The sequence below is a fragment of the Pelobates fuscus genome, chromosome 8 (assembly GCF_036172605.1).
Source record: "Pelobates fuscus isolate aPelFus1 chromosome 8, aPelFus1.pri, whole genome shotgun sequence".
Classification (NCBI taxonomy): domain Eukaryota; kingdom Metazoa; phylum Chordata; class Amphibia; order Anura; family Pelobatidae; genus Pelobates; species Pelobates fuscus.
Window position 1 is genome coordinate 107,814,523 of NC_086324.1, and position 25,108 is coordinate 107,839,630.

General features: G+C 42.7%; 1 protein-coding gene across 1 annotated transcript in view; it reads right to left on the reverse strand.

Annotated features, from left to right (window-relative positions):
- CARD11 (caspase recruitment domain family member 11) overlaps window positions 1-25,108 on the reverse strand; it is a 1,037,045-nt gene that overhangs the window by 938,242 nt on the left and 73,695 nt on the right. Inside the window, exon 2 of the mRNA XM_063430219.1 lies at window positions 11,225-11,432. Within this exon, the coding sequence (XP_063286289.1) occupies window positions 11,225-11,426 (202 nt within the window). The 5' untranslated portion in view covers window positions 11,427-11,432. The remainder of the gene's footprint in view (window positions 1-11,224; window positions 11,433-25,108) is intronic.

The window sequence follows — 25,108 nt, forward strand, 5'->3', positions numbered from 1 at the left end:
AGAAGTTTGTGTAAAACCCTTCTGACTTGTCCGTGGTGAGTTTCAATATCCCTGGAATGTATAAGTATATCATCAAGGTATACAATCACACAGTCATCTTGAAACTCCCTAAGAACCTCATTAATAAGGTCCTGAAATACCGCCGGGGCATTGCAGAGACCAAAAGGCATTACAGTATACTCATAGTGCCCATATCGAGTATTGAATGCAGTTTTCCACTCGTCTCCGTCGTGAATTCTCACCAAATTATAAGCACCTCTAAGGTCTAACTTAGTGAAAATCTTAGAACTTTTTAATCGATCAAAAAGCTCGGTGATCAAGGGAATCGGATATACATTTCTAATGGTTATCTTGTTAAGACCTCGGTAGTCAATGCAGGGTCTTAAAGAACCATCCTTCTTTTTAACAAAAAAAAATCCAGCCCCAGCAGGAGAGGAGGATCTTCTAATGAACCCCTTGTCTAGGTTTTCACGAATATACTCCTCTAGAACTAAGTTTTCATTCGTAGACAAAGGGTATACATGACCCCTGGGGGGCATAGTACCAGAAAGTAAATTAATTTTGCAATCAAAAGGCCTATGTGGTGGTAAGGTATCAGCCTTTCCTTTGTCAAATACTGCCTTTAAATCTTGATACAAGAACGGTATCTGTACTTTGGTAGAGTCGGTAGCGTTATTAAGTGAGTTGACACTACAAAGAGGTGACACTTTCTTTAAACAATTCTCTTGACAATCCTGACCCCACGAAACTATTTCCCCTGATCTCCAATCTATAACGGGGTTATGTCTCTTAAGCCAGGAGTATCCCAGGACTATGGGAACAGAAGGAGATGAAATGAGTAGTAGGGATATTTCCTCCTTGTGTAGAATACCAGTAGTTAAGTAAAGAGGTGTGGTCTCCCGGAAAATCACCGGCTCAACTAAAGGTCTACCATCAATGGCCTCAACAGCCAAGGGTGTCTTCCTTAACTGGGATGGGATAGTGTGTTTGGTGAGAAACTTTTGGTCGATAAAACTCTCAGCAGCGCCGGAGTCTATCAATGCCATAGTCTCTAAAGTTCCCTTTTCCCAAGTTAAAGAGACCGGTAATAGGAGTCTATGTTTTTTGTAGTTATGAGTAGAGGACAAAATCGAAACACCCAAGGTCTGTCCTCTAGAGAAACTTAGGTGCGAGCGTTTCCCGGACGACTGGGACAGCTCAAACGTACATGACCTCTGACCCCACAATACATACACAGTCCCTCCCTTCTCCTGTACTGTCTTTCCTCCTCTGAGAGACGAGTAAGGCCTAACTGCATAGGTTCTGAAACCTGTGGAGTTTTGGTTTCAGAAATTTGAAATGATGGTGCTAGTCTAAAGAAAGATTTACCGGTTCTATCTCGAGTATTCTGCCTCTCCCTTAGACGTTCGTCAATACGAGAGATAAAGGAAATTAAGTCTTTCAGGTTCTCGGGAAGCTCTCTTGTCGCTACCTCATCAAGTATTACATCGGATAATCCATTTAAAAATACGTCTATATAGGCCTGTTCATTCCATTTTACCTCTGCCGCCAAAGACCTGAACTCTAGTGCGTAATCCACAAGTGTTTGGTTGTCTTGTCTAAGGCGCAACAGTAATCTGGCTGCATTGACCCTCCTGCCAGGGGGATCAAAAGTTATTTTAAAAGCAGCTACAAAGGCATTATAGTTATAGACTAATGGATTATCATTCTCCCACAACGGATTAGCCCATCTCAGAGCTTTCTCAATGAGTAAAGTAATAATAAATCCCACTTTTGCCCTATCAGTAGGGTATGAACGGGGCTGTAGCTCGAAATGGATACTGATCTGGTTCAAAAAGCCACGACACCTCTCAGGAGAACCAGCATAACGTACAGGTGGGGTAACTCGGGAAGAAGCACCTACAGTAACTACCTCTAGCCCTGAACCCACAGAAGAAGCAGACATATTACGCATCTCCTCAGGTGGATTAATAGGACGAGATAGCAGCGCCTGTAGTGCTAGAGCCATCTGATCCATCCTATGATCCATGGCGTCAAACCTAGGATCAGGAGAACCAAGCTGACAATTTGTACCTGCAGGATCCATGGCCCTGTCGTAATGTCAGGATCGGGTCAGGGATCCAACACGCAGAATACAAAGAGTAGCAGATACGTATACCGGTCCTTAGAATGGCCGGACTTAACGTATAACTACGATAGAATGGTCAGAGACAAGCCGAGGTCGAGGGAACGAGAAGACAGGTAAGCGAGAGACAAGCCGGGTCAAGGATAACAGAAAGACAGGAGAGTAAATACCAAAGCCGGATCAGAACCAAAAGGCAAGAGAATAACAAAGCACTGTGTGACTAGGCGGACTAGAACCACGACAGGGCAATGAGTAAATGAGAGAGCCACTGTTAAGTATCCTGGCTAGGGAGAGAAGACACGCCTCCGGCGAGTCCTGATTCGTCTCCCGAGATTTGAGTGACAGGACGTTCCGGGTTGGCGTCATGACGTCGACCTCCGGTCCTCCTGCTATAAAAGGAAGTGACTCCCTCGCGGCCGGCGTTAGCAAGACCGAGTGAACCACGAGGGGCCGAGGAGACATGCCGTCCGGACGGATAAACTTCTACGTCTCTACCTCTCTCAGAGGTAGAGGCCTCAGGTACCCTGACAGCCTGGACAGTCCATCCGTGTTCCCATTAAACTTGCCAGGGCGGTATTGTATGGAAAAATGATATGGTTGTAGCACTAAGCTCCACCTCAGCAAGCGTCCATTATCTCCAGCCACACTGTTTAACCATACCAGGGGATTATGATCTGTAATAAGGGTAAATTCCTGGCCATACAGGTATGGTGTAAGTTTCTTTAAAGCCCAGACCAGGGCCAAACACTCCTTCTCCACTGCCGCGTAGCTCACTTCCCTGGGTAACAATTTTCTACTCAGGTACGCGACAGGGTGTTCCCCTCCATCTTCCCCGATCTGGCTTAGAACTGCCCCCAGGCCGTACATGAACGCATCTGTATGGACGACAAATCTTTTGTTAGGGACGGGGCAGATAAAACAGGTGCGTTGATCAGAGCTTTCTTTAAGGCTTGAAAGGCTGTTTCACAGGTGGGAGACCACAGGGCTATTCTAGGCAGGTTCTTTTTAGTCAGGTCTGTCAGGGGTTTAGCGATGGCACTGTAGTCAGGGACAATTTTCCTGTAGTACCCGGCTGTCCCTAAGAACGCCAATACTTGAGTCTTGGTGTGAGGTGTGGACCAGTTGGCCACAGCCTCAACTTTAGCTGGTTCTGGTTGCTGTTTCCCACACCCTACCCTGTGTCCCAAGTACTGTACTTCGGCCATACCGAAGTGACACTTTTCTGGCTTCACCGTTAGGCCTGCGGCCCGAATCTGATCCAGTATGGCCTCTACATGTCTCAAGTGTTCTCCCCAAGTTTCGCTATAGATCTCAATGTCATCCAGGTACGCGCAAGCGAAGTCCTGGAAGCCATCAAGGAGTCTATCCACCAAGCGCTGAAATGTAGCTGGGGCGTTCTTCATCCCGAATGCACACTATAGCAACTTCAATCATTAGATACAATAAGACTTGGTACAGGCCAAATGGGGTGTACAGGCCAAATGGGGTGACGAAGGCCGACTTGGGGATAGCTTCCTTGGCCAGGGGAATGTGCCAGTATCCCTTGCACAGATCAATGGTGGTCAGATAGTTCATCTACTCTGGGCATTGGGTAGGCATCCGTCACTGTACGGTCGTTGAGGCGTCTATAGTCCACACAGAACCTGTTAGTTCCATCCTTTTTGGGCACTAGTACCACGAGCGAGGCCCAGGGGCTGTCGGATGGCTCTATGACTCCTAGTCTGAACATCTCCTGGATTTCCTTTTTCATTTCCTTCTTCACTGCCTCAGGGATTCTGTAGGGGGTTTGTCCTGGGGTTTCTACGTAGTGGGTCGTTAGCGGGGTGCATCCTGGTTCTTGGGAAAACGTTAATCCCTTTTCCGTTAATAACTGTTTGAGCTGACCTTTTTCTGCTGGGTTTAAGCGCTCCCCTAGTTGCACCGTACTAAGCAAGCTATTGGGTTCTGTGCGTGCTAACAGATCTGGGATAGGTAGGCTATCGTGGACCTCATTAGCAGGAATACATATGGCTGCAATATCCTTTGGCCTCTCTTGGTATTCTTTCAACAGATTAACATGGAAGGATTTCTGAATCCTTTCATCCTTGCTGCTGGCAATCACATAAGTAGTGACGCAGACTTGCGCTACTACATTGTAAGGGCCCTGCCAGGAGGTCTGGAGTTTATTCCCTTTAACGGGTCTAAATACCAGAACATTCTGTCCCACCTTGAATGTTCTTTGCCGGGCTCCCCGATCGTACCAACGTTTCTGTCGACCCTGGGCCGCACGGAGATGATCCCGTGCCATCCGAGCTAAATGCTCCATGCGGTCCTGCATCTCCAGAACATATGGCACAATGGTGACCCCCTCGTGTTCCATCTCTCCTTCCCAGTGCTCCCGGATGAGGTTGAGAGGGCCTCGAACTCTCCTTCCATAGAGCAGTTCGAACGGAGAGAACCCAGTGGATTCCTGCGGCACCTCTCAAACAAGAGGTGCGGTAAGAATCGCTCCCAGTCTCTGTATTCCGCTGTAAAGGTCTGCAGTAACTGCTTCAGGGTACCATTAAAGCGTTCACAGAGACCGTTAGTCTGGGGGTGGTATGGTGAGCTGAGGAGGGTCTTAATACCGCAGACCTTCCATAACTGTTGGGTTAGGTCAGCGGTAAACTGGGTCCCTCTGTCAGACAGTATTTCTTGAGGGAACCCCACTCTGGTGAATATCCCGACTAGAGCACTGGCGACAGTGTCCGCCTGGATATTCGTCAGAGCGACGGCTTCCAGGTAGCGGGTAGCGTAGTACACCACGGTAAGAATATATTTCTTACCGGAGGGACTGGGGTTAGGTAAGGGTCCTACCAAGTCGACTGCCACCCTGCTCAATGGTTCCTCGATTACGGGCATAGGTGACAGTCGAGCCTTAGGATGATCCCCTCTCTTCCCTACTCGTTGGGAGATGTCACACATACGGCAGTAGCGCCGCACATCCTTCGAGATCCCCGGCCAAAAAAAGGTCTGGGTGATCCTGTACGTGGTGCGGTTACCCCCTAAATGCCCTGCTAAGGGAATAGCATGGCCAATTAGGAGAAGTTCCAATTGGTACTTTCTAGGTACCACTAATTGGCGCTTCTGCGAAGGGACACAGCCTCTCTTCCTACCCTTGGTCAATCTGTACAACCTGTCGTTATCCCATACAAAACGTTGCCGCTCATCCCCCCCACTGTCAGCTAGTTCACGGTACTTTTGGAGGGTTGGGTCCTCTCTGGTTTCCCTCCCAAAATCCTCTGGGGTATCCCAAGCTAGAGGTCTTTCTACTGTAGTGGGTCTAAGGGGCGGTTCTTTGCTTACCTGGGTCTCCCGTCCTGTTGTAGGATCGTCTGCGATACGGGTCTGTGAACGGGTGGTCACGGGGCAAGCAGCAGCAGTTGTGGGTAAGTAGGCTGAAGCCAGGGGGCCAATATCATTGCCCAACACCACTTCAGCAGGCAGGTTGTCCTTGATGCCCACAGTAGTTTTCCCTGACCCGACCCCCCAGTCCAGGTGTACCCGGGCAGTGGGTAAACAAAACACAGCCCCCCCTGCTACATGAACAAAACACAACCCCCCCTGCAACAAGAACTGTGCGATTCGACAGATGCTCTGGTTTCACCAAATGCCTTTGCATCAGTGTGATGCAAGTCCATTTACGCGTACCTCCTGACGATGATGCTGGCGGTTATCTGGGGATGCAGCTTGTATTGGGTCCGCCTCATATAAGATTCCCAGGCATTCCTCTGGGCCCATCTCAGTCTCCAGGCAGTGGGCAGCAGAGGTACGAGGTGTGTGGTTCTCTGAGTTAGAGGAAGTGCGCCTCCAATTGTTAGCTGCTGATCCCAAAGGGCAGTAACTGGCAATATGTCCAGTGTTGCTGCACCGATGGCAAGTCGCTCTAGACAAGTCCCGGGGGTAGTTGTTAGACCCCTGAGGGCGAGTTGGCCCTGGGGGTACCGGAGCGCGGAACTCCGGGCGAGGGGTGATGGCTGGGGTACGAGGTTCCCTGGCTCACACTCATAGTTTCGGCGTATTCATCTGCCAGCCGAGCCGCCTCGTTGAGGTTGTTGGGGCGCCGGTCTCTTACCCAGTCCTGTAAGTCGGCAGATAAATCTTGGAAAAAATGTTCTAGTAGAACTAACTGCAGAACTTATTCCCCGGTGTTTGCGTTGCACCCTCTTACCCAGTGTGATGCCACTCTTTGTATCCTGTTAGCCCATTCCATGTGGGAATCCACAGCCTTTTTCTTGGACTCCCGGAAGCGGCGGCGGTAGGTTTCTGGGGTTACAGCATATCTGGTTAGCAGCACCTCTTTGACCCGCTGATATTGTAAAATATCCTCTGGGGTGAGAGCCCGAAAAGCCTTGTTTGCTTTGCCAGACAATTTCCCGGACAAAATAGTGACCCATTACTCTGGGGGTACTCGATGTAGCGAGCACTGTCTCTCAAAATCTGTCAAATATCCATCAATTTCTTCTTCGTTCTCCACAAATGCTTTAAATGCAGTAAAGGGTACTTTCTTTGCTGCGTTAGTTGGAGGGGGATTATGAACTGTCTGTGTAATGCGCTGTTTTGCTCTTACCAGTTCAATTTTGTGTCCCCTCTTCTCACAAATTTCTGCTCTCACTTCAAGGAACAGACGTTCAATCAGTTCCACTGATGTTGCTGGGTACATGGTTAATCTCCGTTGTACAATGCTGGTAACTTCATCCTCCTCGCTGACAGGCGCAAGAGGCTCGGTTACTTCCATGGACCTATCCATTTCGTCCAGCTCCAGCAGGTTAGCTATCAGCTCTCTCCGTGGTCTGTTACTGGCACGCCTTCCACGACTCTCCAATAGATCCTTCAGTGTGAATCTCTTCAGAGCACTTGCTCTGTGGATGAAAGGACCATCCCGCCGCTGCCACCAATGTAACGGCTACCCAGGTAATGAGAGGATATCAGCCGTTGGAGACGTCCTTTTTCCCAGCAAGTTGCTGTATAGTAATGAAGTTGGTTATTCCCATTCACAAGATCCAAGAGGAGAGTCAGGTTCAGCTGTTAAAAAGTAAAGTAATAATGCAGTAAAAATCCCCTTTCAAGAACGAGACGAGGCTACGTTTTGAAGGGTCAAGAAGAACTAAATTTTAATGACAGGAATTCTCCTTTTATGCGATTCTGCCCATGAAAGGGAGACACCTACATAATTAGGACAGTAACCAATTACAAACATGTTACATCCCACACATTTCCTCCCCTCAGATAAACAGTTAACATAATTATCACACACACATTTTTACCCGAGTTTTGGATGTACCCCAAATACATTCATAAAATCCAGTATCCCCAGATAGCCCCAATCTGGGGGAACAACATACTTAAAAATCATCCCATTCGGTTAAGGGGTTCGGGAGTTATGGGACTTTAAAGTTTTGACCGACTGCACAGGCACACTAGCCAAAAATATTTCCATAAGTTTTGGCCTTGCAGTCGGTCCTCGTTCGTGCGGTGAAAAGACACGAAAATCCTGCCGTCCGTGAGTTTCCTGATGGTCGCTACAATCCCTGTATGTGGTATAGTCTCTCTACCGAACGGCAGCACGGTCGGTAGTTCCATCACGAATTTACGGTGTTATGGAGGTCTCAGCAGTGTTTGCCTACTCGAGTGTCCGATTTTGGTTCCAAACACTTGACGGCAAATCACCGCTGTTCGTGAACTAAGATGGCCGCGAACAAGTGTAAAAGTCCCGAAATAGCGGCCACCTAGTAACTGGAAGAGTTTGTGCGTTTCATACGGATGGTAAGTGCCGACCTGGGAGGTAAAATACCACATAATTGAATGGCAGGGTGGTCCGGTGTTCGGCAGTTTGTGTTAATTCTTATACATGCTGAATCTCTACCGTACGGATTGCATAAAATAGACGAAAGTGGTTAAATGTCCCAAACTGTGTTAAAAGTAATCCACATGAACCAGGTAAGCACATCCCATTGTGGTTATCGTCTCTGTTAATGTGCATGTACCTGGTTAGTGGTTAAAGGGACGGTTTAGCAATAAATGTTCCCAGGCAAAGGTAAGGTTCTGTTACAGGCTCCTTCACCCAGTGCCCAGCCTTCAAGGAAACAAGAATCAGATCACTCTTCTTTCCAACAAGGGGGAGAAATTAGTGGTCCAGAGGTATCAACGGCAATTTTGGCACAATACGCCCAACCGGTAAATCTGTGATCACATTCTGTTTCTTCCCATTTATGTTTTGGGACAGACATTTTATTTTTTTCCAGGCATGGTCTGACATTATGTCAGATGTGTGGGTGCTCAACATGGATTGAGGTTTCCAGATAGAAGTGTGCCTTGCAATATGACTCCCCCTCCTCCCATCTCATTCTCTCGCCAGGACCGCATGTTGATAGACAAAGAGTTGTCTGCTCTTCCTTCGGATGACAGGGTCGTCAGCAACATTTTCTTGGTAGAGAAGAAGGGAGGCCACATGCACCCTTTTTTTAATCGGCAGACTGTCAACTCCATCATGCGTTACTGTCATTTGAAGATGGATTACATCTGCTAAACGATGTGCTTCTCCGAAATTATTGGCTGGCAAAATTGACTTGAAGGAGGTGGTTTAGATAGGCCTGATGGTTCAGATTGGCATGGAGTCCTAGGACCTTCTGCGTTTCCGGTCATGTGTCTTCCCTTTGATCTCTTGTCGGCACCTTGGTCCTTCACCAAGCTGCTATTTCACCTAGACAAGGTGATGGTTTTTTTTTTTAAATTCTTTATTTTTGAAGCGTGTTGTCGATTACATTGTAAGGTTATGACATTTAACTGGTTACATGAGTTAACACAAAGACATAATGGTAAAGATGATATGTTGCACTTTTTTTTGTGTGATGCAAAGGAAATAAACAGGCTTGTCAGAGAAGTCGTTATGGTATCTAAACAAGAGTTATGCAAGACAAGGTAGCATTGACATAGGTTGGCATAATAGATTAGCAGAATATTTTTAACTGAGGATGCTTATAGTTAGTGTGATGACCTGCATATCCAGTGCGACATGGAGCTGTGAGTCGGTGTTAATTTAAGTATGCTAGTATTCATACATGACTGACCTACTAGGCTATGCGGGACCGACATAGGTAAGTATAGTTACTCGCTAACTTGCATTTACGTAATATGGTTTAACCACCTAGGGACAGTGGAGCACTGGGCCTACCAGGTTGGGTATGCATGCAGGCTCAGGAGAGTTAAGTGCTGTCAGTGGGATTGTGCCAAATAAAATCAACTGTACTTAACAAAAAATTGAATTAACGGTAAAGTTATGAAATAAAGAATATACAGTTGTAGTCTGCTGCAAACTTGAGCATGTGTGATAGGTAGCTGCTTAGTTGTCCCTGGAGTTGTGCTGGATCCGCCGGTGTCCTAGCCAGGATCGGGTCCTGTGTAGCTCACGCTGGTTGCTTACATACTTGATGTTTTAGCAGCTAGGAGTGTGTCTCTGTGTCTGCTGGCACCAGCCCCAGGCAGAGAGCTGGGTCCGTGCCCCATGTCCATAAGTATAGGCTGGGTCAGAGTCCTGATAATGTCTCCAGAACCCCGTCAGCAGCTGTGGGAGGTGAGGTCTCAAGAGGAGTGAGAATGCTCTCGGTGATGAGCTGGAATGGCTCTTAACATGCTTGGTGGGTTTTCACCCTTAAGAGATATCCAGTGGTCGTGGTGGACAGAGGGGGTACGCTGTTTGTTTTTGGGCCGCTCCAGCTTGTGGTAGTCACGGCGGACATTTTGGTTTTGCCATGCGGGCGCAGGCTGGTCTTTCCACTGCTCAAATGTTGCTGGTGAGCACTGCTTCCCTGCTGAGGGCCGGGATAACCCCCGCCAGCCCACAGAGGGGAGAACGAGGCCCTCAATAGGCGTGAGGTAGGACCCGCTGGACTCCCGCCAGAGCCTCACAGCAGGCTGCAAACCCATCAGCCCATCAGTCAGTGCCGTCGGCTGGACGGGTGCTGACATCCGCCACGAGGGTTGCTGCTCAGGTTCCCCTTTGCCCTCAGGCAGTTGCTTAATATTTTTCAGATGAAAAGGGGTAATTTTAGCCTGGTTATTGGGGATTCCCCCGGGAGCCGAAGTGCTTCACGTCCTTCCATATTGGTGGCCAGGCCCCGTCCCCGACAAAGTGATGTTGGACACAGTGCCTGAACTCCAAACTAAACTGGTAATTAAATTTCATATTAATCAAGAGATTGTGCTGCCTTCCTTCTTTGCAGCACCATCTTTGGAAGAAGAAAGACAATGGCATTATGGTATAGTCCATTTCTTGAGAATCTACCTTTGACTAAAGGAAATGTTCCAAGCTATTTATGCTACCCAGGGTGGACAAACTAGGGGAAACAGTCTCCTCTATGATCATGGATAGTGGCAGCTAACTAAAGCCTACATAAAACTTTCAGTTCCTGAAGGTATTCATGCCCATTCTACAAGAGACTGCAATTCTTCTTGGATAGCTGTAGCCAGTATCTCTCCAGAACTGATTTTTTAGGCAGTAACCCGGGTATCAGATAAATTATTCATTCATTACTACAAAGTGAAAGTTCTATTGTCACGTGTAACTGAGTTTGGTCATTTTGTTTTATGTTCAGCACATTCAGCTATTATATTATCCTTACCAGTTTATTGTTGTTTTGTTTTATTTTTCCCAGTCTCAGTTTTGAGTAAGCTTGCGCATTGCTCATTTGTATTGTTACCATGGGTAATGCCAGAAAATTAAAAAATGTATCCACACTTACCATGTGTGCAAAAATAATGCATTGAGTAAATAAAGTGGGGACCAATCAGCAACCCTGACTCATTTCACATGTACTTAGAAAGAAGGATGATTTAAAGCCTGCAGTTCCTGTTGTTACTTTAAGAGATTTGTATATTTGTAGTTTTATAACAAATACTATTTCTAGTCCACCGTAAGCCTTTCAAATTTAAGAAGACAAGATGTATCAGTCACATTTAAGATCAATGTTTTTTTTGTTTTCTGGTGTTTTGAAGATCAACTTACAATTTTTTTGCACTAGTTTTTTTTTTACCATATATGTGTTTATTAAAATGCTTATGTTATTTTATTCACCAACATACCTGAGCGGGTAGTTCTTGATAGAAATAAAAGTGAGTTAAGTACTTCTTCTTCATCCTGTTCATCAATGACCTTACATTGTCGTAAGTAGGGTGTTATTTTTGCTGGGTTAATATAACGGCTAAGCATATGCCGATTGCATTCAACATTCTCCCAGACAGCCTTATCGTCTTCATTTTTCAAAAATTCCATATCTTTATCCATTAGTATCTAGTAATAGAAAGGAAAGTATAAACGATGTAGAGCATGTTTCAAAATGTATACTTGTAAAAAATTTTTTACAATCTTTACTTAAGGTTTTCACATGTTACCAAGAACAGTAGAAAGTATACAAATTTCTAACGTGTCACCCATACTATAGCCATCCAGCATGCGCTAGCAACGATCCACAAACCTTTTTTTTTTTTTTACTTTCCCCTAATTCAGGCAGGGTGTCAACCTTTGAGTGTGTACAACTACTCTCACAAGAGCACTACTATATTAGCTGTACTTCCAACTTGTCCTGGGATTTAAGGTAGAGTGTGTAGGTAAGAGCTTGTAATTGTGAAACCTAAAAACGAAAAAACAAGCTCCTGGGTGGTCTCTGGTTCCTGCAGCTGGTTTGGTTCCTGAACCACATAATCAAAAATTGCACGAACCAAGCCTTTTTAAAGTATATTAGCCAAGGTTTATTGCCATAGTCCTGAGGCAAGATGCTGGCGAAGCAGGCCCCTCCAAGAATCTGTGGCGAGGTTCAGTTCATCACAGGTGAAAAGGGGAGGTTGGGTAGAGGTAGGGATGCCATCATAAATTTTAGGGCCCCTGACACAGCTCAATATCTGGGCCCCCGGGGCCAGCCCCGAGTCCGCCCACAATGATGAAGTGTGTGTGTGTGTATAGTGGATGTAGAATGTGTGTCATGGATGCAGTGTGTATAGTGGATGTAGGATGTGTGTAGTGGATGTGGTATGTGTGTCATGGATTCAGTGTGTATAGTTAATGTAGAATGTGTGTAGTGGATGTGGTATGTGTGTCATGGATGCAGTGTGTATAGTGGATGTAGAATGTATGTTTTGTGTAATGTATGTAATGTTTGTATGAATGCATTAGATGCATAGTGTGTGTGTAGTGAATGTAGGTGTGTATAGTGAATGCAGAGTGTATGTTTGTGTAGTGGATGTAGTATGTGTGCAATGAATACAGAGAGTGTGTTTTTGTAGTGGATGTAGTGTGTGTACAGTCAGGGGAGGGTTGGCAGCCTTAGTCCTGGGGGGCAAATACAGTTAAGTGGCTCATTGCACCACCGAATCAGCTCACCATCCACGTCCACCTTTTCCTTGTTTTATAACGGATATCGATGTTGTGAAGCAAGACAAATATGATACAATGTGGTTTAACATCATTTAATCGTAATAGCAAAAAATGTGGTTTAACAAAAATAAAATCTACAGTTTTAACAAATGAACAATGTATGGACACAATACACTTTTTTTTTTTTTTTAAATACAGAAGCCAGAGAAAGAAATATCTGTATAAAACTTTTAAACTAAATATTTGATCAAACAGTTAGCAAAGACCTCATCAAGGAAGAACTTTGACGAATAATTTCCAATACATCTGGAAACTGGACCTGTTCCAGAAGATCTCTCTCCACTGACATGAGCATTAGAGCATCAAGCTGTTCTTGTCCCATTGTGGCTCGCTGTTGGGTCTTGATGAGTTTTAGCTTGCCGAATGCTCTCTCACATGACACTTGTGTAAAAGAAAGGGTCAACAGGTACTCATAGGTGATCGAAAGATTTTCATAAGCTGCAGAATAAAGGTTGTATTTTAACAAATGCAGCACTTTGATTCCTTTTGTACCTTAACTAGTTTGTCAGTAGGTGGAATCCAGTCATTAATCTCCTCCTCTTCATCAAGAATTATTTCCACTTTCTGTGTCTCATCTTCAGAAAGACATCCTGTAAGACTTGGAAATAAGTTGGCAAAACTTATTAATTCAGTTTTGAGAGAACATTCATTTACTTTGGCTAACTTAGAAATTATCTCTAGTGCCCTCCATCTAGCACTTTGGGATCTGTCCTAATTTTCTGAAACATGCGAGGATCCAAGTAGTGGGAATCCATGACCAATTGCTTATTTTCTGAAAATCTCTCTGTCCTGCTTTGTATGATTTGGTCCAGAATTGGTCTGAACACACTAGCTCGAAAACATTGCTTTTCATCTTCAGGTGGTTTATCATATGAAGATTCTCAAGCCAAGTGTTTGTTTCGTGCCACTCTTTGAACTGGAAGCATAGTCTCGATTTCCAAGGAGTTAAGAAAATCACTTTCATCCATTAACTCTTTTGTTTTTATTGCAAAGTGTTCAGCCTTTTGTTTTAAAATTTAATTTTTTTTCAGTTGCTCAACTGCACGTTTGACCATTTGCCATGCTACCTTGAAGTCAAGGCCACTGGTTTGTAGTTATTTTGACACTGGCCCTATAACATCAAAAACCTGTAAAAATATGTTTGCTGTTAGGATAATCCTAAACTGACAAAGATTGTGGAAAAGGGACGAGGCCTCAGAAGTGGTTTTCGATTTAAACAAGTTACTCTGGGAAATTACATATAAAACTTCAATGGTGTCTAAATAAAGAGAATGTTTTTCACCAAAAATCCAGTTAAGGGCCTTTTCTTTTGCCCACCATCTTGTCTCTCCAATTTTTGTAACTTTAAAAGTTTTTCTTGTCCATGTCTTCTATCCAGTTGGTCTTTCCAGATATTTATTCTTTTGTGGGAGTCTTCAATAAAGGTTGCCAAGCGATTTAGGAGACCAAAAAATGTTTTCGCTTCCAATATTTGACAGCAATCTGAGACACACAGGTTAAGGATATGACTAACCGCATCTGGCGTAGTCCCACATACGCACTCCTCATATTTGCTGCACCATCAAATGATTCACGGGCAATTTTGTAGAAATCTAATCCAAGTACATCAAAACAGGACATTAGAACATTTATCAAGGTGATTTCTAAGAGGAACATCATACTGTGATAGAAGTAGGACAATTTCCAGAAAGTTCCCATGGTTTATTTCAATGTTATTTAAATTGTACAGCAATTCATTAGTGCCATGGGCACGAAATGGCGATCCCTGTTTTCAGAGCAGTTTTACCATATTAAATATACGGTTTAATATCTCAATATTTTGTAGTATCTCCTTCTTTCTTCTGGAGACTTGAGCCTGATTTATTAATGTGTCAATGCTTCTATTCATTTTCATGGTAAAATAAGCACTAACAGCATCAGAATGACTTTTTGAAGATTCATGTTTATTTGCTGCCTGATAACAATGTTGAAAATTAGAACAACCACTAATGAACAAGGAATTAGAAAAGGCAATGCATATGCTGCAAAAAAATGCTTCTAACATTCAATCCTTTTCTTACAACTCAGCCATACGATCCCCATTAGACATTTTGCGGTAATAAAAGTCTGCTTATAGAAAAGGAAGATCTGCGCATTCACTTCTGGTTGACTGATAAGGATGTTTTTCAACAAAATAATTTTTTTCTGCTATGGAACATGCAGGAGGAAGACAAAAAGATATTTCTGATGGATCACTTATAACACTTTCTGACATGTCTTCAGGTGTGATACATTCTAATTCAGGAAGGTCTTCAAAAAACATCTGGGTCATTCATCTGCGCTTGCTCTCTGCATTCTGACACCAGCTCCTCCTCAATCACCTGTTCTTCTGCTGGTGGGCTCATCTTCGATGGACACAACTGGCATGCTTGAAGGAGCACTTGGGCCAGCAGAAACCTCATCAACAGGAATTCTTGGGTTTATACCACAAGCCTAAAACAACATTTTTGTCAACCTATTTTAATCTCCCCAAAAAAGTTCTAGATCTAACCAAGAAACTCCAGGAACTCCATGCATGTTAACAATAAAAAAAAAAAAATCCTCATGCAAACAAAGGATATACAATTTATACTTACCTGACATGTAAGATTTTATAAGATTTAAAATAAGTAAAAATATATCTTAAAAAAGTAAAACTGATCACTATGGAAAGTCAAGTATGCACACTCCTTGATAATCCATCATGAATCTTAACAAACGTAAAACTTCATCATGCACATGCAAACAGACTAGCGTATATACTCGAGAAATTTTAGTCGTAAACTTCATTTTAAAACGCAGATCCATGCTAGTTTCGATAATATTTTGAGGGGCAATATAGGGCTAGTATACATAGTATATAGGGCTAGTATACATAGCTGTACATTGACCCAGGTACCGGGTACACACACGGACAATACTAGATTTAGTATACAGTGCAGCGATTGCTGATGACTGCCACCTATCGGTACCCTTTCTACATCACTGTTGGCTGTAGTGAGCCACAAGCAGGACCACTAGCTGGCAAGATAATGCTAACCGAATGTTCCTGTCGCATTCAGGCACGGTCATCTAATAGCTTTGGAGCTGGGCGTGTGCACTGAGATGCACAGAAGTAGGTACCGTAACTGTTTGATTGTTCCAGGATCTTTGCCTAGGTAAAATCTGACAAAATAATAGAAATCACAGGATTTCATAGCGCCACGTTTTACCCTCGACTTATCCACGAGTAATAGCATATTTCACAATTGTTGGTCAAAAAACTGCACTCTACTTATAGACGAGATCAACTTATAGACCGAGTATATACGGTAGATATTCATTCTTGTTATCAAAAGAGTGAATATACATTTCTGTGACATAAAATGTTAGAACCAGCCTTAACTTTTCAACTTTTACCATACCACCGAAAAAGTTTCATTTGCTTAGGATCCCTTCCTGCTAACTCAAGTTCTATGGACCGTTTTTCTCGCATTTTCTGAGCACCACCTTTCTCTTTAGATGTTGTTTTACTCTCCATATTTATCAATATGAAACCAACTGTAAAATGTATTGAACACCAAAACATGACTTACATAAAACCAGCAAACATTTACTAATGTAGTGATTTAACTCCTAAATAGCAGATCTATACAGGGGCATGATCTATACACCAAAACTGCTTCAGTAAAGGGACACTATAGTCATCCAGACCACTTTAGCTCAATGAAGTGGTCTGGGTGCCAGGTCCTTCAGGTTTTAACCCTTCACATGTAAACATAGTAGTTTCAGAGAATTGATCAGATCACTGTGGAAGAACTCTCAGCTGCTTTAAAGGCGACTAAAACGGGCAGGGCACCGGGTCCTGACGGATTCGCCACGGGCTACTACAAGACCTTCTCAATGACTCTTATGCCATGGTTGACGAAAGCTATCAACACCATCGCGGAGGGAGGGACTTTCGGGGCGGAGTCTTTGAAAGCCATTATAACTGTACTTCCAAAACCCGGAAAAGACCCGATGCACAGTGGCTGCTACTGCCCGATCTCACTGCTGAATGTGGACACCCAGCTTTTCACAAAAGTTCTAGCGACTAGACTGCAATCCACCCTACCATCCCTGATACAGGCTGACCAGACGAGAGGCGCAGGATAGCATGCTGCAGCTGTTCTCCATACAACATTGTTAGGGTATTTATATCGGCAAACATTTTGTGCTATGATAGAAACTAAAATGTATATTGTCAGAGTCACTCTGAACAGAGCAGACTCCATTTTGTTATTTTCAAGCTAACAAAAGACACACATTTCTATCCTTTCTGTGACTAACCTAGCCGGAGCAAAAGAATGCATTGTATATACAAACCAAGTGATAAGGAATGAGAACGGGGGATGGATTCTCTGTCTAGATGCTAATGGAATCGAAATAATTCTAAACCCAGACATTAGTGACAGAGAAGATTAAATAATTACATTTTACTTTCGATATTGTATAAGGTCCCATTGTAATTTAGGGGTCATATTTAGTTTATAACTGTCATATTAGAAATTATAGCAGAATTTGCCAGACATATAGTCTGGACAAAACTCAAAGAAACACTTTGAACTGACAGAAAACGTAAGTTATAGATAACCATAAAGATAAGCTAAGTAACGTCAGAATAGCCACCAGGAAAAGTTAACTCTTTCCTGGATAGGTATGTTTAGTGGGACGAGACTGCCCTCTATAGACCAAATACTTAAATTGCTATCTGGAAGGTAACCACACCTCCAGTTTTCTATTGGTCTATCACCTAGTGACGAACAGAGAATCTTTCCCTTTAAAAAGTTAAGACAAAGGGAAGAGAGGGGGAAGCAAAGAAGCAAAGGAGTGAGCAGTCGGGGGAAAAAGTCAAAGAGTCGGAAGCAGGCTAAGAAAGAAAAGCAGAGTCAGAGCGAGAAAGAAACATTCCTTGACACTTAGCTACCTGAGAGCATCTGATGAGAATGTTTACTCAACTGGTAATTGTCAGGAGGTTCCGGTACCTGGTGACGCTAGTCCCTCGGCCTTCCGGCTGTGTCTTCCTAGGAGGACACAGTCCGGCTGCTGCTATTGGGGGACGACCTTAGCCGGGTGCTGGAAACGAGAAGGGATCCCAGGATGGAGCGTGGAGCGCCAACCTACCCGAAGACTGTTCGGTTGTATGTTTCAGCGGAGAAGAGGATAAGCGTCGGCTTGTATACTGTTCAGAAGGAGATCATCGAAGGTTTGCTGAAAATTCCCAAGGAGTGGCTTTTTTGCGTGCAGGACTTCCAGACACGGGGTATGTTTGACATCACGGTGACGGAGCAGGTGCACTTGACAACAATAATGGAAAGGTACAAACAGAAAGAGCAGGACGTTCTTTTGGAAGGTATTACCTTTGTCCCTTATGTGTCTGTTTCCCGGATCCCGTTGTGTGTTCACATGTTTAACCCCTTCGTGTCAGATGAGGAAATAATGGTTTTCCTAAACAGGTACTGTTCTTTTGTGTCAAAACCTGTTAAACTTGTAAATAGTTATGGTGTCTACAATGGTAAAAGGAAGTTTTTTGTGATTTTGAGACCGGATTGCACAGAGGTGAGTGGTGTGAGGCACCCCCCCAAAAATTTTTCTATTGGGGGGAACAGGGGTTATTTATTTTACCCTGGACAACCAATGTACTGCAGGAATTGTTATCAATTTGGGCATTTGAGTAAAGATTGTGAAAAAGGTTTCTGCTGTAGGAACTGCTTTGGAGAGGGGCACACTGCTAGGGAATGCGCAGAACGTAGGAAGTGTGATCTATGCGGATCTGATAAGCATATGGCTAGAGTGTGTCCTGACCTGAAGCAAGATTCTGGGCAGGTAACTGAGGTTACTACTCCACAATCTGTAGAAATTGCCAGTACTTCCATAGGGGAAGGGAAAATAAGAACCCCGTTTATTCCAACATTCGGTACTCAACTAAGGTCAAGAGAAGAGCATGAGGAAAGGCACGCCAGAATTATGGCTGCTGACCGTGCTAAGAAAAAATTGAATGAGGAAAATGAGGCCACTGTAGCAATAGAAGAAATGGAGTGTGGGGAGATGCTTTCAGAAGTAGGGGAAGAATCTCAGAATGAGCAAGAATCTACTGAAGATGATTCTGCAAATTTTGTACCTGGGGCCAAAAGGAAGAAGAAGAGTCAGCATGTTCCTTCAGGGGATTTTCCGAAAGTTCTGATGGTAGCATCTCCTGAGGGTTTGTCAGGATCTGAGACCTCAGGGTGTGGATCTCCGATCTTTGACGCTTCGGCAGTGTCTCGGTTGGTAGACATTTTGGGGTTTAATTTAGACCCAGGAGACTCTGCTGGTTCGGATGTTGGGACGTGAGTGTGATGAGGTAATGTGTTGACCTCTGATTCATGGTTTCAATATTATCTTTAAATGTTCGGAGTATCAAATCAGCTGCTAAAAGAGCTGTTTTGTTTGATTATTTAAGAAAGTTAACATTTATTTTGATTTGTTTACAAGAATGTAATTTGAATGAAAAACCAAATCTTATAAAATGGGATTGCGGTCCAGCTTTTTATTCATTTGGTGTGGGGAAAAATATTGGGGTGGCGGTTTTGTTTAAAGGATGGGAATATGAAATTGTTAAGGTGATTGAGGTTGTGTCAGGTAGGGTTTTGATTGTTTTCTTTTTGTATAGGGGTATTATGTGTAGAGTGATAAATGTGTATGCACCGGTGGATAGGAAAGAAAGAGTGAATGTTTTTGAATGCTTGGAAGTGGTTTTGCCGGGGAGGGAGGTAACTTTTCTAATGGGGGATTTTAATTGTATAATTAGAAGGGAGGATAGAGTAGGGGTGGGAAATGAATATAAGTTAGATAGATCTGGGAGAATATTGAATAATTTGGTTAAGGAATTTGGGTTTATTGATACTGTTGAAGTCGCTGGGGATTCAGATATTTTCACGTTTTATAGTGATAAGGGATCAGTTAAATCAAGAATTGATTATTGTTTTGTGTCACGAGGGGTACAATTAGATGGGTTAAGTTTACATAAAGTCACCTTTTCTGATCATGTTATGTTGGAGTGTAAGTTGAGTATGATTGGGGTAAAAGAGTTTGGTAAAGGCAGTTGGAAATTGAATGTTAGTTTATTGGATGAAGAGGAGGTGAAGAAAAAATATTGTAAAAGATTTGAAGAATGGAAAGAAAAGAAATTACGTTTTAAAAATGTGCTTGAATGGTGGGAATGGGTGAAGCAAAGGACAAAACGTTTTTTTATTTCACAAGGATATGAAAGGGCGAGTATGGAGAGAGATTGTCTTGATTTGTGGCGCCAGAGAATTGATTATTTATTAAAGTTAAGAGAGTTGGGTTGGGATGTGGAGTGTGAATTGGAAAATGCAAGAATTAGGTATAAGGAGAGCTTGGATGAAAAAGGGAGAAAGATAGTGTTTGCTGCTAGATTGCATGTTGTGGATAATGATGAAAAGTGTTCTAGGTATTTTTTTAAGAAAGCTTTTGAAGGTAAAAAAGGTATGGATGGAATTTTAAATGATAAGGGAATATTGGTGGAAGACAGGAGTGAATTATTAGATGAGGTGAAAGGGTTTTACAGTAAGTTGTATGCGGAAAAACAAAGAGATTTTGTGCTTGAAAGAGATTTTTTGAATGAGATTGAGAAAGGAATAAATGACATGGATGTTAGTGGATTGGTGCATGATATTTCAAAAAAGGAAGTATGGGATACGATTAATAATTTTAGGTTAAATAAAACTCCAGGGAGTGATGGGTTGCCAAGTGAATTTTATAGGTGGAGTTGGGAGATGATTGGGGATGAATTTTTGGAGGTATGTCAGTATGTGTTGAATCAATGTGAGATGTCAGAGTCTATGAAAAGGGGAATAATTGTTTTAATATTTAAAAAAGGGAATAAAAATGATTTGACAAACTGGAGACCTATCACTTTGTTAAATATGGATTATAAAATTTTAACGAAACTGATTGCAAATAGAATGAAAGGTGTGATTGAAAATGTAATAGGTGACGAGCAAGTGTGTGCAGTGCCTGGAAGACGTATAGCGGAAAGTTTGATTGGATTAAGAGATGCATTGTGGTATAATATGGATAGTGGCTGTGTTGACTGTGGACTTTGAGAAAGCCTATGATAGAGTATCGCATGATTTTATGTTGAAAGTTTTGGAGAGAATGGGATTCCCACTTAGATTGTTGAAATGGATTAAATGTTTTTACGATGGTATTGAAATTAGGGTTCAGGTGAATGGATGGCTAACTGATGGTTTTAAAGTTCAGTCTGGGGTGAGACAGGGATGTCCTTTGTCCCCCATTCTTTTTATTTGCGTGATTGAACCGTTGTTAAAAAGTATACGTAAGGATAAGATTGTGAGAGGTGTGGAGATTCCTGGGAGTGATGCAAGAAGTTTGAAAGTTATTGGATATATGGATGATGTGACCGTGATTTGTAGTACGCAAGCAGCATTAAGAAGAGTGAAATTGTTGATTGACATTTTTTGTTTGGCGAGTGGTTTTAAAGTAAATTGGGAGAAATGTGCGTGTAAGGCTTTCGGTCAGTGGAAAGAATTGGAATTATGTGGTTGGAATGTTGTGGATGGTGCGATTGAAGTTTTGGGTGTTAAGTTTGATCTGGAGTTGAAAGGAAGAGAGAGTTGGGACAGAATTGTGAATAGAGTGAATCAGAAAATAGGTTTGTGGAATGTTAGGGTTTTATCATTTGAAGGAAAAGTTTTAATTATAAAAGCTATTTTATTTCCTATTATTTTGTACTTGAACTTGGTCTTTCCGGTACAAGACAAATGTTTAAGAAAATTGGTTAGATTAATTTTTTTGTTTTTTTGGGGGAGTCGAATGGAGAAGTTAAATAGAGTAAAGGTAATGAAAAAAAGAGAGAATGGTGGAATGAATATGCCTGATTTAGAGATGTTTTTATTGTGTCATTATGTAAGATTGTGTATTTTAATTAGTACGAATGAGAATGTGATTGCGTGTATGACAAGATATGCGGCTGGGATGATTTTGAGAAAATATGGATTGTTTGTGATTGATAAGAAAAAAACGATTTGTTTTAATGTGCCCTGGTTTTATAAAAGAATTGAAGTATGTATAAAGAAATATGAGTTGGAGAATGTGAATAAAGGTGAATGGTGTGAAAAAAGGAAAGTTTTTCGTATTCTGAAAAGTAGAGAAGTTGGTATTAGGATAGATGGTTTGACTGAAGTTCAGAGTGTGGGAGTGTGGAAAAAATTGAATGATAAAGAAATGGTTAATAGACAGAGGGATGTTGCATGGATGAGTGTACATAATATTTTACCGACAAGAGAATTTCAGCATGATAGGTGTTTGGCGAGATCTGATGTGTGTCCAAGAGAAGGGTGTGGGGGGAGAGAGAATGTGGTGCATGCGTTATGGAACTGTGGTTTTGTGAGGGAAGTGATGAAAAAGTTATTGAAAATGGTTGTAGGAATAAGTGGTATTTCAATTTTTTCTTTTGAAGTTTTATTATTTGGTATTTGCAAGCTTGAGAAAGAAAAAGAGAGAGTGCTATGGTTAATGATGGGATGTGTTAAGGAGGTATTATGGGATGTAAGAAATTTGATGATATTTAAAAAGGAATGTGTGAATGTGGATGGATGTATTAGGATGATTAGAGGTAAAATGTATTTATATTATTTAATGGATGTTAGGAAAAAGGGGGAAATAGATGCAGAAGGAGTGTGGAAAACAAAGAAATGGCGGAAATGGTGTACATAATTGAAATGGTGGTGGGTGGGTTGGAGATTATTTTTGTGATAAATATGATGGGAATAAACTTGTTATGTATATAATTATTGACAAATGTTTTTTCATGAAGAATTGTATAGTGTTATATCTAACTTTTGTGTTTCTCTTCAGGTTTGAAGAACAAGACTTTGGAGGGAATTGGTAATGGTGGGCGGTGGTGTAACGTGATTGTAAATATTGTGTATATTTATGGAAAAAAAAAAAGAAAAAGAAAAAAAGATTATTATTATTTTGTGTTAAAAGGGGTAAGTATGACTGGATGGATGAGTGTATTAGGAATAATAGTAATTTTCTTGGTGGGTGGTTTGCTGTGTTTTGGTGGGAAGGTGGTGGGTTTGTGTTGAGTTTTGCTGTGATTAATATAAATATTTTTATTGAAAAAGACCATGAGGATGTTATTTGAGAGATTCCTTGAATGTCAACTGGAGGAAAAGCTCTGTGACTGAATGGTTAAGGACCTCCAGGGCATAACCGGGAGACTGGGCAACCTAGAAGACACCTCAGCCACCACAGCAGCCCATGTTACATCCATGCAAAAAGAAATAAAGGACTTACAGAGCAAAACGGAGACATATGAGTAGTGATTCGCCACACTGGAGGACGCACGCCGAGCGACTAACTTAAAGGTACAGGGTATACCTGACAATATGCCGGCGGAGGAACTACCGCACTTTGTGCGACGACTCCTGGCAGCGATACTGCCACAGCGGCAAGCCAAAGCCATAGGCCTAGACGGTGTCCATAGAATCCCCAAACCGGCCAAAGCCCCTACAGCAGCTACCAGAGATACCATAATCCGCTTTCAGCGGCAATTATGGCAGCAGCAAGAAATCATGCCCAATACTCATTTGAACCCATGTCGCTCACCTTTTTCGCAGACTTATCTGGCAGTACCTTGGCATGGAGGAGATCACTCAAGCCTATCACTATGCTCCTCCAGCAGCGAGGCATTACATACAGATGGCGCCCCAACCTCTCCCTGCTGGTAACAACCCGAGACCAACGAACCGCGACACAGATGGGACCCCGAAAAAGCGAAAACCTTTGTCCCGCGACGTCCTGGATGCGGCTCTCCTGCAGACAACCCACCGTGAAAGCTCCCAGAGATACAAAAATCACAACAAGTTCGTGGCTGAGACTGTCTGACCAAACCACAATAGTGGGGACTTACCACGGTTATTTCTATATGGTTATTTTATTATGAGTATTTTGTTAGCATGTTTAGCCTACTCTACCAGTGTTGCCGAATGCTATCTCACGTAGCCTACCCCTATTACTACACATCCTGCGCAATACCAGGGGACACTCAGTATGCTTATAGGTTATGTTTTTGCGGTGTTCAGTTTGTTTATGTACTTTTCTAATACCTCATACTAGCTATGTCCAGATCTAACACAGATGGGTTAACACAGAACTGCAGGGGTTAAGGCTAACTGTCTCACTCATCTATAGCATAGCCTGAGGCACCCCTGGCTCCCATGCAAGCAGACTACCAAGTTGTAACCACCTGCTGCACCTCCCAGGCAGCTCAAGCTCCCCTGCCAACATGAGCATCTTAATATGGGGCAGCCCTTATCATGCCTAGAACCCATTAGTGCACCAAAAAGGTATAGCCTGTTTATAAGCCTGCAGCCATCTAACCACCATGACCCTAGATTGTTTTGCTATGGGTACCATGCCCCTCAATAGCACATAGAACGCTATGTACCCAATGTATAGTGTCTTCAAACTATTATAATGCTGCAACTCCAACGTATAGTATCTTCACACTGTAATAATGCTACGATTCCAACGTATAGTATTGTCACACTGTTATAATGCTACGACTCCAACGTATAGTATTTTCACACTGTTGTAATGCTACGACTCCAATGTATAGTATCTTCACACTGATATAATGCTACGACTCCAACGTATAGTATCTTCACACTGTTATAATGCTACGACTCCAACGTATAGTATTTTCACACTGTTATGATGCTACGACTCCAACGTATAGCATTTTTACACTGTTATAATGCTACGACTCCAGCGTATAGTATCTTCACACTGTTATATTAATTCTGAAATCATTCCTAGCGTGTCTCAACATACATAAGAAAAATTGTGCAACTCTCTTTCATGTCACTGAAAACAATGATCAACTCATGTGTGCTGCTGTGGCACTTGACACTTGTTTGTAACTATCTAAGCACAGAAAAAAGAAAGAATTAAAAAAAAACTATTGTGGAACACACAGTTGTTACAACAAATTTGCATTCGGAGTTAATTGCCAAATCCACTGAGTTGCACCAAAGTCATGACTTATTTAAGCGTGAACTTCTATTTCTGCATGACCCAATATTGTTCCACACACTTGCTTTTCGTGACGAAGTGCAAAATGGAATGATCGAATTGTCAGGGGGACGCATACCTCTGTATTTTGTATCCAAGGATATTGTTCATGCAATGCTTGCCAATGTGGATGGAGAAACAATTGAGCCTATGCATTTAAATCTGGCCTATGAGATGGGGAGCGCTATACCTCTCTTAATTGATCCGGAACGTATGGAGATTTGCTTTTTATTGGCCATACCATATGTAACTCCCAAAAACATTTTTCAAATGAAAACAATTTACAACATCGGTACATGGAAGTAAAATATCCATGTAAAAGTCCAAACTAGTGATGTCGCGAACACGACATTTTCGGTTCGCGAACGGCGAACGGGAACTTCCGCAAACGTTCG